The sequence below is a fragment of the Solanum pennellii genome, chromosome 1, assembly GCF_001406875.1.
Source record: "Solanum pennellii chromosome 1, SPENNV200".
Classification (NCBI taxonomy): domain Eukaryota; kingdom Viridiplantae; phylum Streptophyta; class Magnoliopsida; order Solanales; family Solanaceae; genus Solanum; species Solanum pennellii.
In genome coordinates this window covers 106,338,239-106,354,780 of record NC_028637.1, presented here as the reverse complement: position 1 = coordinate 106,354,780, position 16,542 = coordinate 106,338,239, and the positions used below count along the sequence as shown (strand labels likewise).

General features: G+C 32.1%; 1 protein-coding gene and 2 long non-coding RNA genes across 3 annotated transcripts in view; 1 reads left to right on the top strand and 2 right to left on the bottom strand.

Annotated features, from left to right (window-relative positions):
• Positions 1 to 661, bottom strand: part of LOC107031597 — a 2,215-nt gene extending 1,554 nt beyond the window's left edge. Inside the window, exons 1-2 of the long non-coding RNA XR_001458257.2 lie at positions 424 to 661; positions 174 to 321 (exon numbers count right to left, since the gene is read on the bottom strand). This is a non-coding gene — a long non-coding RNA (uncharacterized LOC107031597). The remainder of the gene's footprint in view (positions 1 to 173; positions 322 to 423) is intronic.
• A 1,715-nt stretch (positions 662 to 2,376) lies between these two features.
• Positions 2,377 to 10,314, top strand: LOC114078364. Its single transcript, XR_003579997.1, has 5 exons — positions 2,377 to 2,499; positions 3,595 to 3,950; positions 4,628 to 4,707; positions 9,015 to 9,104; positions 9,674 to 10,314. It is a non-coding gene; the product is annotated as an uncharacterized LOC114078364 (long non-coding RNA).
• Positions 5,440 to 9,354, bottom strand: LOC107010117 (abscisic acid 8'-hydroxylase 4). The gene is made up of 9 exons (XM_015209376.2): positions 8,999 to 9,354; positions 8,587 to 8,911; positions 8,262 to 8,411; positions 7,917 to 8,165; positions 7,534 to 7,620; positions 7,363 to 7,441; positions 6,576 to 6,682; positions 6,336 to 6,454; positions 5,440 to 5,831 (listed from the first exon to the last, which is right to left on the bottom strand). Exons 1-9 carry the CDS (start codon positions 9,205 to 9,207, stop codon positions 5,720 to 5,722), a joined length of 1,437 nt encoding a protein of 478 aa, XP_015064862.1. The 5' UTR covers positions 9,208 to 9,354; the 3' UTR covers positions 5,440 to 5,719.
• Positions 10,315 to 16,542: the final 6,228 nt, after the last annotated feature.

Genomic DNA, 16,542 nt, shown 5'->3' with positions numbered 1-16,542 from the left:
CCGTCGCGAGGTCCACGGCGGCCCGTCGCGAGGTCCACGACGGCTCATCGTGACCACAACGTCCCGTCGCGAGGTCCGTCGACCCAGCCGCGTTTGACAGATTTCCTATAAACAAATTTTTGAAGCATTTTCTTTCAATTTTCAAAAGGAAAACTGATGGAATAGCAGTTTACCCAGAAATCTTTGAAGAAAATCGTCTTCTTCAGCTCTCCAATCTTGAACAACGAAGCTGAGAGGAAAATCGTCTTCTTCAGTTCATGTTCAGAGAAATCGCAGTGCTCTTCGATTCTTCAGCAATAACAAACCCAAACTAATCAATTACTTCTAAACACAAAACAAAAATTCAATTAATTGACTATTTTTAGTACTAGATGATTAGAAGATAGTGAAAAGGAATTTAAGCTGTATGAAATTGGTACTTACGCTTGATGAAGTTTGTTTTAAGCTTCAGTTCTTCAATCTTCAGCTCTTCTCTTCAGTCTTCAACGTCCTCTCTTCGATCTCCATCTTCTACTCTTCGATTTAAAGTTTTGGAGAAGAAAAATTGTGTTCTACTCTTCAGCTTTGGCCAAAAATAATGGGAGGGGGAGTTGAAAATGTTGGAGGGAATCAAATATTTTAGTGAAATATTTGAAAATGTTGGAGGGAAACTATAGGCAACACTTCTATAGTGTTGTTTTTTCAATTATAAAAATAGGACCCTTTAAAAGTGTGGCCATATATATACATAATTGTTGCCATTTATTTCATACTATGACAACACTTATAAAGTGTAGTCTATATCATTAAATGGTACACTTTATAAGTGTTGCCAATATTATCGTTGCGAAAAGTTAAAAAATTAGGCTACATTTAAAAAGTGTTCCCAAAAATATTTTAGGCAACACTTTTCAAGCGTTGCTCAGATTTAATGTAGCCGTAGGCCTAAAATGGTGTAGTGACTCTATATATACTCTATTATCTTGGAGTGTATCTTCATTAAAAGGAGTTCAAAGGATAAATTAGTAATTTTGAGGATATTTTTTAATTATTTATTAAAACATATGTAGAATATAAAATAACTAATATGCAACTGAGAATAGAGAAAGTACCTAGGTATATAATTTTAGGGGTAAAACAGAAATATATGGTATCAAATTGGTACTAGTAGATGGGATGAAAAAAAATTGGATTCTTTAGAATTTGTATCTTTTTTTTAAAAAAGATTTAATATCAAATTAAAATCGAGCTTTGTATGATATTTATTTGATTAATTTGGCAAAATTTTCAAATACAGAAACAAATTGTATATAACACTTAAAAAAATACACATTGACGATATCGCTATATTTATCTGAATATTTCAGTTAAATAAATTTATTTTTGCTTAAATATTAGACTTATATTTAAATAATATTTTTTTATTCTAATTTCTTCATAATATGTATTTGCATTGAAATTTAACTATTTTGAATTATAGGGTGTACTACATATTTGGAAAAAGTATTTTCTACAAATTTTTGTACTCAAAACTAAAAATCAAAACTCTTAAAGAGAAAAGCTAACATTGAAACTTGTTTAATGGTCTAATCATCTTATTTACATTCATTTTACTGAAAAAAAAATAAATCATGCAAAGTAAAATGTTTGTAGTTCACATGCGCTCACATGACAAACCAATCAATTAAACAAAGTCACATGACTATTGAAATACACATATTATTCCATTTCTTTTATTTACTTGACTTTTTTAACGTATAATTTATATAAATTATACAGTGTAATTTATAAAATGTATTTTATTTTATTTTTTTTAATTATAATAATTATTAAAACTTATACTTTTTAAATACATTAAAAAGTATCTGAATATATTATATCATAAATTGAATACATAATATATAATTGAATACATTAAAGACTAGCTCGAATACATAATATGTAATTCAGATATATTATAAAATAAACTGAATACATAATATGTAGCTCGAATACATTAAGTATTGACTGAGATACATTAACTTGTAACTCAGATACGTTAAATACATTAGGAGAGAAATAAAGAATTTTGAAGGTTTTTAAAAATAGAATAGGATATTGAAAATAACAGATAAATAAGACTATATTTTAATATTTTTTTAAAATTTTTTCTTTTTTAATTCTTCTTTAAAAGAACGTAATTTCTTCATAATTTTAAATTTTAATTGTATTTATATTTAATAAAATAGTTGATCGCCATATAAATATCTAAAAATTTATTTTTAGGGTAATTTTTTTTTTTTTTTTTGGGATCTATAACATTCGAATCACGCGTACGAGATTCATTCTAGTGTGTGCTCCCAAACGCGTAAAAAAGAAAAGTATAAATTGCACTTTTGCGCGTTCAGTTTGCATTCCCTCCAAAATTTTATAAAACACGTTCTCATATTCTTCTATGGGAATTAGGGCAACAACAAGATCGACCCACTCGATCGATAGGATTCACTTCACCGGCGACAGGTCTACCGTAATTTCTACTCGGTAACATATTCCGATCATCTATTTTGGTCTCAGCAATGTATAACGTCTCTTGATGTACAAAATTCTTTCATGTTTTTGTCAAATTTTACCTTTAAGTCGAGCAGTACGGACGGTCCTGTATTTGCATGCTGATATTTGTCTCAGGCTTTTGTTCAGGGACGGATTAATTCATCAACGCCGCTTAATTTTAGAGTAATTTGTGTAATTCTCCTAGGTGATGCGATAAATCATGGTTAGCTGTAGAGGAGATCAGTTAAGTAGGTTATAGAAACGTGGAGTAGTATAATGTAAATTGATAGGAAGTTTAGAGGAAAAATAAATGGAATGAGTTAGTTCTGACTTCTGATTGTTAAGGTCCTGTCCTGTTTTGTATAAGTACAGGTACGTATATACTTGATAATGATCTGAAGCATGAATACACGTTCCTTCGAATAATTTTTATGTTTATAATGAGTGATCTATAAAATTGTGTGTCTGGCTACACACTGGTTTTTATATACTACATACTAGAATATGTATTCATGTACTAGTTATTGATAACTGGTGTACGATGAACGGACAGAGTTGTACTTATTTTATTACGCCTGCTCTAGTGAATGACAAGTCTTTAAATTTGATCTAGGCGTTTTCTTATCTTCATGGGATATGGCGATCTCTCTTTTTTTGAGATAGGGCTGGAGGAAGGATTTTTGTTTAGTGGCTTTAATATGATGCCCTTAGCTTGCAATCTACCTTTTTACCTTTTAGGTGCTTCTCTCTTGGAAGTGTTTGATGCCAAAACAGATATGTAAACTTGGTTTAGAATGGCTGGTTAATTTTTCAGTTGCTACATAGATATTGACGGGAGATTTGTACAAGTAACTTTTAGGATGCTTTAACTTCAAATCAATCTGTATCTTCATGGGAAGCCTTTCGTTGAATGCCCTTGGCTTTCAGGCTTCATAAGAAATTCTGTAATGCTCTAAGGTAGGTAATGTACTAATGTTCTATATAGCCAATATCAGAATGTATTAAAATGTATCTGCAGCTTCTATGATACCTGTAACTGGAATGCAATTCACTTCCTACTTCTAAGAAGTAATAGTGCAATGTCAGGTCATATTTCCTTCATGGAGGATCTCAATTATCAAGCATCTCTTGCTTGTAGGAGAGCAACTGCAGAAAGTGCTTCTCAGATTCTGCTAGCCTTAACTTGCTAAGACGAAAATCCTAATGCAGAAAAGAGGGCACTAGTTTGATTTCTTGAAGGTTATGCTAAGTTGATATATATGCCTTCACCCTAGCATTAAAAAACAGAGAGATCAAAATAAATCCAACATCATGGTTGCAGTTACGCGTGCACAATCTTGGTCAGCTTTCTGAGTTACATTCCTGCTGCAAAAAAAAATCGTAGTCCATACATTGCTTGAGGTTACATTGACAAGATTTTTTCCTGCCCTTAGCGTATCGAGGTGATTAATCGAGCCTGAAGTTCTATCTTTGAAATTCACTCTTCCCAAGCTGAAACTTAATCATATGTGAACAACTTCACTTACTTCAGATATGCAATTTGTTATTCATTGGTTCATACAAAAATACGCTGAAATTAGAGTCATGCCCTGAAAAACTCTGAGGTTAAAAGAAAACCCTTAACACTCAAAACTCTTGGTAATTTTCATGCCGTTTTCACATGCTGTGATGTATTCCATATTCTATTCATGTAATGCTTATGATGCCTCTGCATTCTATTTCTTTTAGGGATAATACACAAGTACCCCCTCAACCTATGTCCGAAATCTCAGAGACACATATACTATACTAAAGTCCTATTACCCTCTGAACTTATTTTATTATTAATTTTCTACCCTTTTCTGCCTACGTGGTATTATCTTGTGGGTCCAACGCTGGTTAACTTTTTTTTTTTTTAAGTTAGTGCCACGTAAGCCGAAAAGGGGTAGAAAATTACTTATATAATAAGTTCGGGGGTAATAGGGCCTTAGTATAGTATAAGTATGTCTTTGGGATTTCAGGCATAGGTTGAAGGGGTACTTGTGCATTTTCCCTTTCTTTTAATTTATTTATGGCTATTATGGTTCTATTGATTTGTGTGACCTTGTGTTTTATTAGGTAATTTTGGATGTATATACAGGTCACAACCATCCAGATCTGTCATTGAGGTTCATTCCTGTTGGAACATTCCAGACTAAGAGTGCGTGGGCTAGAAACAAGGTAGTTCTTTGCCCTAATGTCTATATGACCTCCATTTTGCTACTTCCCCATAGCACTTGTTTCCATCAAGTCCAGAAAAATCTCATGAGTGTTGCCTATAGACCATTATAGCTTCAGGATCACTATACACATGATGGTTATTTTTGTAGTGACATGTCTAATGGGACCCTTCATCCTATTCCATAAGTGCTAGTTTCCACTCTGGAATTTTCCCATTAGATCAAGCCATTTCCTTTTTGCAGCCACTCAAGCATCTGGGATACTTGGATCTTCTTAGGCCCAGTGATGCTGACTCCCACGTGAAGTAATATATGTTCTTCAAATGCCATGCACACAAATGTTCCATTGAGCATCATTTCTTTTGACCGCTAAATTCCACTATGGTGCTGCTTTTCCAACTTATATGAGTCATATCTTTATTCTTTCACCAAATTGGAATATATAAAGCCAGAAACCCATGCGAACTTAGCTTAAGATAGAGCACAGTGGAAGAAAAAAGAAGCTATATAGGCGTAACTAATTTTCTGAAACTATGTTTTCGTCATGGTAGTACATTTACTGGGGGTCGTACACCTTCTATCAGTCTTTTAGCTCTCTCAGAGACTTTTATGCCAATAGAAAAATCTTCAAGTACTTCTTTTAATTCTATTTTGTATAATGTTTTCTGAGATGAATTTTTAAATGGAGAAACATGGTTAGTGAGAATTCAGATAACTAACCACAGTATATTTGAGATTGAGGCATAACTATTGACTGTTGTTATAGTACAGAGCTAGTAATAATCTTGGAATACATTATGTCGCAATTTAGCCAGAAAAGACATTGCTGTCTTTGTTAGAAAATGTGATTGACTTTACAGACTAATATTTTTATAGTACAATTTCATCGAAGGGAACAAAAAAGTTTCTCAGATGAGTTTCACCAGAAACAGTAAACTAAGTACAGAGGTATCTTCTGTTTTTTTTCTTTTCTGTAACTAGTATATTAGTTTTTATCAGGTGGCATCTGTTTTCTAGGGGTCTCTTTGGCTTCTTGTTTCCTTCCAGAACCTAGATGGGAGTCCATGCTGAGGTATTGGGAATGGGCTATATTGTACTCCTCCTTTGGAAACTTCGACTTCCCACCTGCAATAATTAATGTGTGAGTATGAATTTCTAATGAAGTTAGAGCAGTGATATATTTAGCACTCTTCTAGTAGGTACAATTGAAATTTCAAAAAATCTCCTGGCGTGACATAAACACAAGTGAAGCTGGAACTGAGAAGAAATTTCTTTAAACACATCCTTTTCCTTTGACTAGATTTTTGTGAGCATTATGTGGTTGGGAGTTTAGTTGATGTATTTCTTCAACACTTGAACACGAGCACATGACATCTGCTTGTATACATATTTTTAAAAAGAATATATAAGAGAAGTCTGTACCCATTATTATAGACAAGTCCTGATGCTTTGGTATTCCCCACCTGTTGGCTTAAACTTTTGGATCTGCTGTTATTGCAGTTCTTCTATGTTATTATTGTTGTTAAATATTAGTATATACAATGGATTTAGTTAAGTAGTTAAAAATCGTGGACTCAAAATAATATACAGTTATGAATTTTAGAAGCAAATATGATGTCATTGTCGAACCTAAATTTGGTAATCAAATGATGAATCAAAATCAGCATCTCCAGTTTGGCGAGTTCATTTCCAGGACAAGCATGGGCACCGTTGCCAAATGGCATGTAGGTATTGGGTTTGGGAGCAACCTGCATCCATCATCCACCACTTAATTATTATTTTTTTGGAGTTAACCAACTTTTCATATTTTAAAATTCTAGACAGGTGGAGAATTGAAAAGCACTTTGTTACTACTCGATCACCACATACCTCAAATCTGGAAGCATCAAAATTTTCAGGGTCAGCAAAAAATTCTGAATTGTGATGAATGTTTCTAAATAGTGGCATGACCTTCCAACCTTTTGGAATCAAGTAACCTGCATTAAAGATATCTTTACTATTCATGTTAAATGAGTAATACCTTACAGAAGGATTGAAGGTATAATTAATAATGATACATATGAAACTTCATTTCTGTGCTTCAACCAACCTTCACACAACTAACACCAGTTCTGTGAGGCTTCTTTTTATTTTACAAGTCGGTGGACCCAGAAGTGTAATGATTTGGGTTCACCAACTTGTGGGACAAAAAGAAGCCCCACATAATTAGTGTCAGCTGTGTGAGACACAAAATAAAGTTTTTTCAATACATGCATTTCTCAATTTTTCTTGATGTACTTGTGTCCAATGAGTCTGACATGTGATTTTGATTGAACTTGTTCTCTATTTCAAAACTATTGAACATTCTCATTGTACCCTTGATGAAGTAAGACTATAGGAATAACACCATATCTTAAAAACCACTGTACTTTTGGTATGTTATATACATTTTCATGTCCAGTCAAAGCCTCATATAAAATGACTGAATGACTAGTTAAAAAAAACTACTATTAAGTATCTATACTAATCTCACACATACTAGTATCGAGTACAAAGTAGTCATCTGCGTAAAATAGATAATCAGAACATTCCTACAGGAGCAATGAGTTTATATATGTGTGTCCTTTTGTACTTATTTATCCATGGTTGAACTTACATTTGATAACTAATGACTTACCATCATATTCTACATCAACCACGGCTTCTCTAAAGGTGAAAGATATAATGCTAGACATCCTTAAGCTCTCTAAAATGACCTGCAATTGAAGTTCTTCTAGCTGATGAGAGCAAATTTTCTTTTCTTGAAGCTGTGAGTATAATACAAGTAGTTCTAAGCAGAAAAGATTACCCTGTAAGTTAGTGACATATTTCTTGTTTGAGCCCATGTCAACGGCTTCTTTCCTCCATTTGATTCGTAAATTGTTCTTTGTTCTGCCTGCAAAAGAAATGATTTTTTTCTTAAACCTGGGAGCCGGACTCGCAATAGAACATGCTAGAAGCGCTAATGGAGATGGGAAACAGAAAGTGATTTACCATATACACTGATACTGTTAATTTGTTTTTACACTAAGGTAAGTTTTAGCTTACTGTAGTAGGCTAACTAATTGATTACCTGTAGTTATCTTTTTGGGTGATTCAATAGTGTGTAGTTCCTTTTAACTGTGTTTATTCAACTAATCAATAGAAAGCAAAAACACTAGGTAGGAACCAAAAGGAATCTGGAGACAATACCTTAACAGTTTCTAAAAGTTTCTGGTCATCAGAGAGGTACTTAAGAATCCATGTTAAAGCACTAGCTGTTGTGTCCTGGGCGGCAAAGAGTACTCCGATGACATTGTCAGCAATTTGATATTCTGTTAAATTCTTCCCTTTCTCATCTTTGAAATTCAACAGATGACACAAGAGATCTTTCTCTACCGTTTTCTTCTCCTTCCTTTCACTGATTATCTCACTAAGAATCTGATTAAGCTTCCTCCTTGCCTTTGTCAATAACAGAAAATTTCAGCATAAAGATATGGAATAAACAAGTTATTCCCAGTAAGTTCATAGGGAAGGAATAAGAGAAGCTTTACTTACCACCATAGCTTTGTAATAAGCAGTTCCGGGTAAGTTCGTAGGGAAAGAGTTATAGCCCTTTTCTACTATAGAATAATTTTTGTTGAGCTCCTCTTTGTACTTAGCATCCAGCTGACCAAATAAAGCAAGAATGCCTACTTCAAAGGAGAACTGTAACATGTCCGTCAGATTCACATGTTAGACTGATTTATCGATTATAATCTTGTGGTCAGCTCATTTGAAGATATAATTTAGTAATTAAAAGTGTATGCTCTTTAACTGTTTAAGCTTTTTAGATGAGATGGTCTCACAATTTAACAAGTAGCACGAGCTACTAGTAACAAACCTTCTTCATCACACGGAATGTATTGATGGTTTGGTTCTTCTCCGCCCATAATTCCAATGAAGAAATGGCCAAGTCCTCGATATCAGGAATTAGTTTACGAAGAGCTTCAGGAGCTAGCGAGCTCTGAACCAGCTTCCTTAGTCGAGAATGGTAGTTTCCTTGGTAAAAGAACAAAGCAGAAGGGCCAATCAACCTCTCTTTGCTCTTAGGGTACGTTGGTTTGAACAAGTGAGCGTAAGTTAGCAGCACGAATCTGGCAGCTTCAGGACTAGCTAGCATAACGCAAGGATACCCAAGAATGTGTGTTTTGAATATATCACCATACCTGCAAACAAACATTAAAAATAGAATGAGTATATGGCATATGCTTTTAATGAACTGATGAATATTCTTTTCTTTGAATTAAGAGAACCTTTTTTGTTTGTTAGCAAAGAGGACACTTGGATCTTGAGAGTACAGTTGGAGAGTTTCCCCTATGTACGGCCAGCCCATTGAACCAGGAGGCAGCTTTGCTTTTTGTAAGTTTCTCCATTTTGATTTCTTTAATGAACTATGATAGTATAAGAGAAGAGCTATAAGAAAGAAAAGGACGTAAAGAATGGAACAAGAAATATTCTCCATCTAAATGGAGAAGTTCAGTGTTGTGCTTTGCAATTTTATATTATATTTATTTCTTTTGTTTTTGATGGATTATTTAACTAGTGAGAAAAAGTTCTCCCTATATATAGGAAGAAGAGGCTGGGATAGAGACGAGATATATAGGGAAGAAGGTTTGCCAAATGTTGGGTAAGAGGGGTTATTATGTTACTGTATCATGATATGCCATATAATAGATTCATACATATCCAAGGTAGGAGGAGGAAATTGGACCACATTAAGCAATATCAAATGTCATCTGATGAAGTGGACCTATTGTGTTGAAACAAGACAAAATTCACACCAATAGCTGAGTACTTAGCTTTGTCTGCTTTAACGTATATTTTTGTGCTCCTCTTCTTTTAGAGGTGACTATTTTCGTTTTGTTCTCATAGTTGTGCGCATGTGATCTTTTGATTTCCTTTAACTTTTACTTTCGAGTGAATACCAGAAGAAATGGTGTTTATCAAGGCCCACTCAAGCGGAAGAAAATTCAGAAAGCAACCTCTCTACCAAACTAAGATAGGATAAGGTATGCATACATCCTACACTCCTACCTTTCCCACACCCTGCTTGTGGAATACCTCGGTATATTGTTGTTGTTGATTGGTTGTTTGGGGGAGTGGAGCGATCAGGAACTGATCACATAGTAAAATACAGATATGTAGATCATATAATATCCTAATCGAGTTCATATAATAAAACACACATATATATGATGGTACCTCAATTCAAAAGTTCTCTTTCTACTGGAAAATGAGCATGTCCGTGGTCCATTGTAGAAAGATAGAGCCAACGTAAACAACAAAAAAGTTTTGAGGACTTTCTGAATATGCTCATTAATTTGCATATATAACATATGAGAATATTTTCTGAACTATGCAATAACGTTTTTGTAACACCACTCTCCCTCTTGAGTTATTATAGCACATGATAGGCTCTTCTAATTTGTTTTACATGACATAAGTGATTAGCAGATGTGTATTTAGCTTCAAAAGTAATATCAGCAACTATAGAACTTTGTTGCTTCTGTATAACTGCTATGATATAATTGTCACGAATCACGATAGCATTTTCCTTCTGCCTTTTGAATATTTCTGTTCAAGAATTCAGTTATTAGTGTTTCCAATATAGGTAACTTTGAAATGAACAACTAAAATTATCTTTTGCTTTATTCTACATCTAAAAATAGATAAATATTTGTCCGTTGCACTAACTGTTTATGAACTTATTGTATAATGGTTAATTAGTCATACATTACTAGAGAAGAGTTGATATTGATGCAGTTTGTCCTACAAGTATTTGATGTTTTTGGCTAGTTATAAGGTGAATGATATTCTTTAGTTTGTAAACATATAACCGTGAAAAGTAATGCTATTTGATTATTGGTAATATATGATATAATATGTTAGTGGATTTTGTTTTTTTATGCATAGCAATCCTTGTTAAGAGGAATCTTTTTCAGTGTCTAATTTTAGAATTGTTCAGTACAGTGTAGTGTGTACTAGTGAAAAGTGTGATGCCACGACTGTGATGCTTTATCCACCTCAGAGTTTAGATTTTAATTGGTTAGGCATGATATTGATGTGTGAGGCTTCAACAAAGAGAATATAAGTTTCCATTCTTATGGTGCACGAAAATGGAGCCAAACCAAATTATTGTTGCACTAAGATAATAAAATTCTGGCTAAAAGTACCGCCCTTATTCAACAGATAGCCATCACAACCATTTGTATATTCCCTTTTCTATTTTTTTAAAATTATAATTGTGTTGTTTGAATTAGTTTAGGCATTACATCCATTCGTTTTTTTCAAGTACCACCAACATAGGTATCATGTAACTTTGTCCGTCTAGATTTGTACTTTGGTCAAATAGGAAGAAATTTGAACTTGAATTGTGTTAGGATATGGACTTACCTGATGGTTTGTACCCACTTTATTGACTACTAGATCATGCCCTTGGATACAATCATCTATCTGCATCTTTTAGTCTGTCCTAGAAAGAAACCTTATGAGGAAGATGAATGATAGTTATGTATCATGTTTACAAATCACTAGTAGCTAAATTGCTTCGAGTTTAATTGTTCCTTTCACTATATTTATTTCTATCCTTTTTACTGTGTAAATATAAAAATGTCTCTGTATATATATAGGAGTAGATGTTGTAATTTTAGAAAGTTACTAACTCCATCAATTTTTAATTATCATAGTTTCCTTTTTTAGAAAAAAGTTACTACCTCTGTCAGTTTTTAATATGATATATTTCTCATCATATTTGCAATTAGTAATTTTTTGTATAGTTTTTTAATATCTAAATTTTTTGTTTAATAAATAAATATAATTTAATTTAACTTTGAAAATCAATCAAATTGACTTTAAAAATATAATAAGCCAATAAAAGTGGATGAAATGAGGAGAAAATTGCAAATCTTGAAAGTCCCATAGTCGCAATGAGTCCTCACGTGCGAGGTGTTGGGATCCACAGAGCAGTACTCCATAACAGAGCCGCTATGATCTCAGAGATTTTGGATCAGATGGTCGGCATAACGCGCCATCTATGATATATTGATTATTTGACGTCAGATTTCCAATACCAAGATGGTAGGAGCCGTCATTCGTAGCTGGATGAGACACGTGTCAGCATCCATACGGCTACGCTTATCACATATAGATAAAAAAATAAATAGGATGAGTGAGTTATTATACACTGAATGATAATAAAAAAACTAGCAAGTCGAGAAGTATCAAGACTTGTGGGATGCACTTCATCCTTCTGTCTTTTATCAGAAATATCAGTTTGAATTTTTGAAATAAATAAGATTTGATAGGAAGGAGTTCCCCTGTGACGAGTCTTACGCAATGTAAGCACAAATTAATCAAGTTAGCTATTGAATAGAATGAGATGGTTGTTTAAGGAACTAGTTTTTAGAGTTCAGGTTCATTTGCTTTTGGATCCATAAATTTCAAGTTTTAAGTCACAAGCTTGAACACCTATCATTTATCAACCCAATTTTCAGAACTTCCTCATGTGTGACAAGCCTGTTTGATCTCTGGTGTCCTCATGACACAAGCCTGTTGAAGATTTACGTTTTTTCACTAGAAACACCTGGAAGTACTAACAATGCACCCATACAGTATATATACTCCTACAGTTGAAGTTTAGTCTAATGTTACACTAAACGCTTGATTCATGTCTGAGTTGTAAATTAATGATGAACTAATTTTATAGTTAAATAACTAAAATTGTTGCTAATTCTCGATTTAACTATGGATTAGTAACGAAGTTCCTAGCTAATTCTAGTGTTTTTTAGTGTAATAATTGAATGGTTTGTTATCATTAATGAATAATGAGAAGATTGTTATATATAGATTAGTTTTATTCCATATTCTGTATTCTATTCATATAAAATATTTGTATATAGATTCTTGTCTAACTTAATATGAATTAATTTAACACCGGATAGAAGTTATATTGTCATTATCTTTTCTTAGCCAACCATATGCCATGCATGCGGCATTTATATTGCGATTAATTATTCCAAATAATCAACCAAATGACCCTAAAAGTTCTCATAACTTAATACATAATAGTATTATCTCTCACGATCCAAGTTCTTTAACAATAGGCTCCAAAAGTTAAGTTTAATCATATACGAAGTATCTATATAGCATAATTATCTTGCTTTTAAAGTTTAAAACCAAATTAAGCTTTCCCCAAGGATTTGAACGTAGAAGGAAGAAGAAAAAGGTCATGGAAATGGGACCTAGCTAGTTTACAACAAGACAAAATAGCGTGATCTTCAAATAAAAGTGGATGGAAGGGGTAATAAAATAGAGCAGGATTTTGTGAATCATTCTCTTTGGCCATGCCATGCAGTAAAAGTACTCTTCGAAATGTGCAAAAGAATAAGATCCAAGTAAATTAAAGAGACGCTGCAACACGGCACGGCGCTTCTACCTATCAACACCAAGCACTGATTCTTGAATCTTTAAAGAGATTAGTAATCTTGGGGATAGAGACAAGGATAATCCAAAACCAAATCCAATTAATTTAATGAACTGCTATTTTTAAGATTCTTAATAATACTGTTAAAATTATGAGTTCAAAATTAAAATTTACTAAGACCTTCGTATGTATATAGTTCGTATTGAAATTCATTCAGGTTATTCACACGGAGCAGATTGTCTGATAAGTACCAATATCGATATAGGTCGGATTTTCGTTGAAATATTCATTGAATTTGTAGAAAGATATTTCTCATCCAACATAATCTCCCAAAATGCTGTTCTTGGAATAAGCTCCCTCTGCCTAATCTGGGAGACTGGGACCAGTAAAGAGGTTATTTTGGAATTAATAATAATGAAGAGTTAATGGTATAAAAAGAATATCTATTTTTTTTTCCATTTTATATCACAATCATTCATTGTTTTATTCATCTATCACATTTTGTAAATTTCATACCTCAATTATCAATCTTTTTATATTAAAACACATTTTGATGTTGAGTTAGCTTAGAGATATATGTTGCAAGATTATTGAAAATGACCATTTAATTAACTCGACATTGAGGTGTGTTTTAATATTAATGAAATAATAATTTAAATAGATGAAGATAACAATGTATAATTGATGCCAATATGGAACTCTAAAAAGAATAGTTTAATTTGTTTTTACTACTAATTCATGTAATGAAATTTTCAGAGTTTTTGGTCAAAATCATCTTTAAACTAAACTTCAAATTCAAATTACAATCTTAAAATATTATTCTTATCATAAAATATCTTTCAACTATTTTAAAGTAAATAATCTTTATCATTCTACTTGAATTTATCAGAAAACTAATTGATATATCCCACAAAAAATAAGTCGGCCCTTCCTAATTGTTATTCTTAGATATGTCAAGAATATTATGGTAAACTTTTTCATAATTGAGTTAAGAATTATGCAAAATCTTTTAATTTGATCATTTTTTAGTTCATTTTTCATATAATTTTAATTAAAAATATTATTAGTTTAAACATGTTTCTTCTCAATTGAATATACTAGAAGCGACATTTGTTAGATACTTCTCCTTCTAATAATGTAGAATGGAACTCAAAAACGAGACATAATCAATATTTTGGTCACTTCGATATTAGATTGACCCAAAAATTTATTAATTTAATTGGTTAAGAAAAAGATAAAATAATTAATCTCCAACTTCAGGCAAATCATGTACGCTCACACCTTTTAATCATGTTTTGTTTTCATAAGCTATAGTGTCTAAGATTTTTTATATTTTTTAAGAACTTTTTGCAGAAAGAAATGAAATTATGCATAATAACTTTTGTTGATAGTCACTACTCCTATTTTCGTAAGATTCCTTAATTTTTTTGATAATATCTAACAAAAGGATGAAAGTTGTTCACTTACAAATACTTAAAGGATGTTTTATGCTAAAAATAATACTTTAAGGATGTAATTTAAGTTTGAGATATAGTTAAAGAATGTTTTCTACTAAAAATAATACTTTGAGGATGTAATTTAAATTTAAGATATAATTTATGGATATGTTTTGGCCTAAAACTTCCACAAGCCCTTTTCTTTTTTCTCCGTATGACAGACAACAAGACTAATTTATCCCCTTCTAGAAGTGACGAAGTAATTGATCATGAAAAGTACACCAACATTAAGGTCCACGTCATATTAATAGCATTTGTTTAATGTGACAAATCTTTTTATGACACTAATTATTATGATCCATGATACATGAAATTAAATACCCCACGTATTGAATAACAATATGTCATGTGAATCTAATTAAACAGTGACAATGTGTCAAACTACTCATTAAGGATCTGAATGTATGTATTATAAAGTCTTAATAATTATCCGACTCCTTTAACAACTTCAACTATAACTTTTTGTCCTATTCAGAACTCCTTTTACCAATTATGGTGAGGTAGATATATAATTAGAGAAGTGTATGACTTGGTTTTTCTTTCATTATAAACCATAGCAATGTTTCCACTTGTTTTAATTTCATTTGTCGTCTAGAGAGGTGGTGGTGGTGCATTTGCATATTATCTGTTACTCATTTTATCGAACAGCTATCTAGATAGATAAAGAAATGTGGATAAGCACGTTGAAAATAGTGCATATTATATGGTTTGAAGATCCTTATAATATTTATAAGATCTATTTTGGGATTTTGTTGAATCTGCAAAAATATTCGTATAAGACACTAAAGTCAAACCACTTTATCTGCAATGCATGGCATCAAAATGTAACGGGATTTTATTTAAATTTTTTTTCTTAAAAAAAAAATATCAAATTTAATAACAGTGATTTTGCTTTTTTTGGCGAATAAAATCGCTACTTCGTGAACGATTTTACCGTTTTAATTAAAAAGAAATTTCATATACCGTTTTGAAATTTTTGTTAACATTTTTCACCCTTTAGGCTTCAGACTCTCTGTGTTTGATAGGTACACTTTTTTGAGTGGTTTAAGTTTTCAATAGGAAGAAGCTCTTGTCAAGGTGTCTATACGAAAAATCTTGACAAGTTCAAGGGACCGCTCATGTGTTCTGTCGATACATCATACGTCATACATAGTTAAGCACAATTTGTTTCTCATTTACATGTGTTCAACATTTAGACTGCATTAAGATGTAATTTTTTTACACTAATGATTGCATATCTTAAATTAAATAAAAATTTAAAGAATGACGTAATGTTTTTAACGGAGGGAAGGAAAAATCTTACTTCCCATTAGATGTATGCAACAAAGTTCACACAATACTTTTGATAGTATTAGTAGATCCTATTCCAATTCCAATTTAAATAATCTAGTTTGAATTTTGAGAGAATTTTTTTTTTTTGACTGTCCATTTGGATATAATCTTTCAGTAACTTTTTTTAAAAAAATAAACATGTTTAGGACTACATAAAATATTATATATCAACAATAAATTTAAAGGACATGAATAATTAGGGCAAAAAATAAATGTTATTTGACTCAATTCGAGCTATATCGAGCTAAAAACACTAACAAGAGAAGGAAAAAAGGGGTTTTAAAAAATTGGTAGATTGAATCTGGAGTTTTAGTAGAAAACAGGGAGAAAAAATGCCCAAAAAGGATGGTGGATATCTTGTAAAGTATTATGTGCCAACTTTAGCCAAACTAGGTCACCTACTCTTTGATTCCCAATTTGGAATTAAGTGCCTCATTACAGTACATCCTCTAATACCTTCTCTTTTTTTTTTGTTTGGGCACAATTATTGACATTCCAAAAAAAATTGACATCACTTTATTTCCCAATTTGAATTCCCCATATTTTT

Coding starts and splice junctions, on each gene's coding strand:
- LOC107010117 (XM_015209376.2), bottom strand. CDS start 9,207: ATGGAGAATATTTCTTGTTCCATTCTTTACGTCCTTTTCTTTCTTATA. Junction 8,912..8,998: donor TTTGCTAACAAACAAAAAAG/GTTCTCTTAATT, acceptor GTTTGTTTGCAG/GTATGGTGATATATTCAAAA. Junction 6,455..6,575: donor TTGATGCTTCCAGATTTGAG/GTATGTGGTGAT, acceptor TGATGGATGCAG/GTTGCTCCCAAACCCAATAC.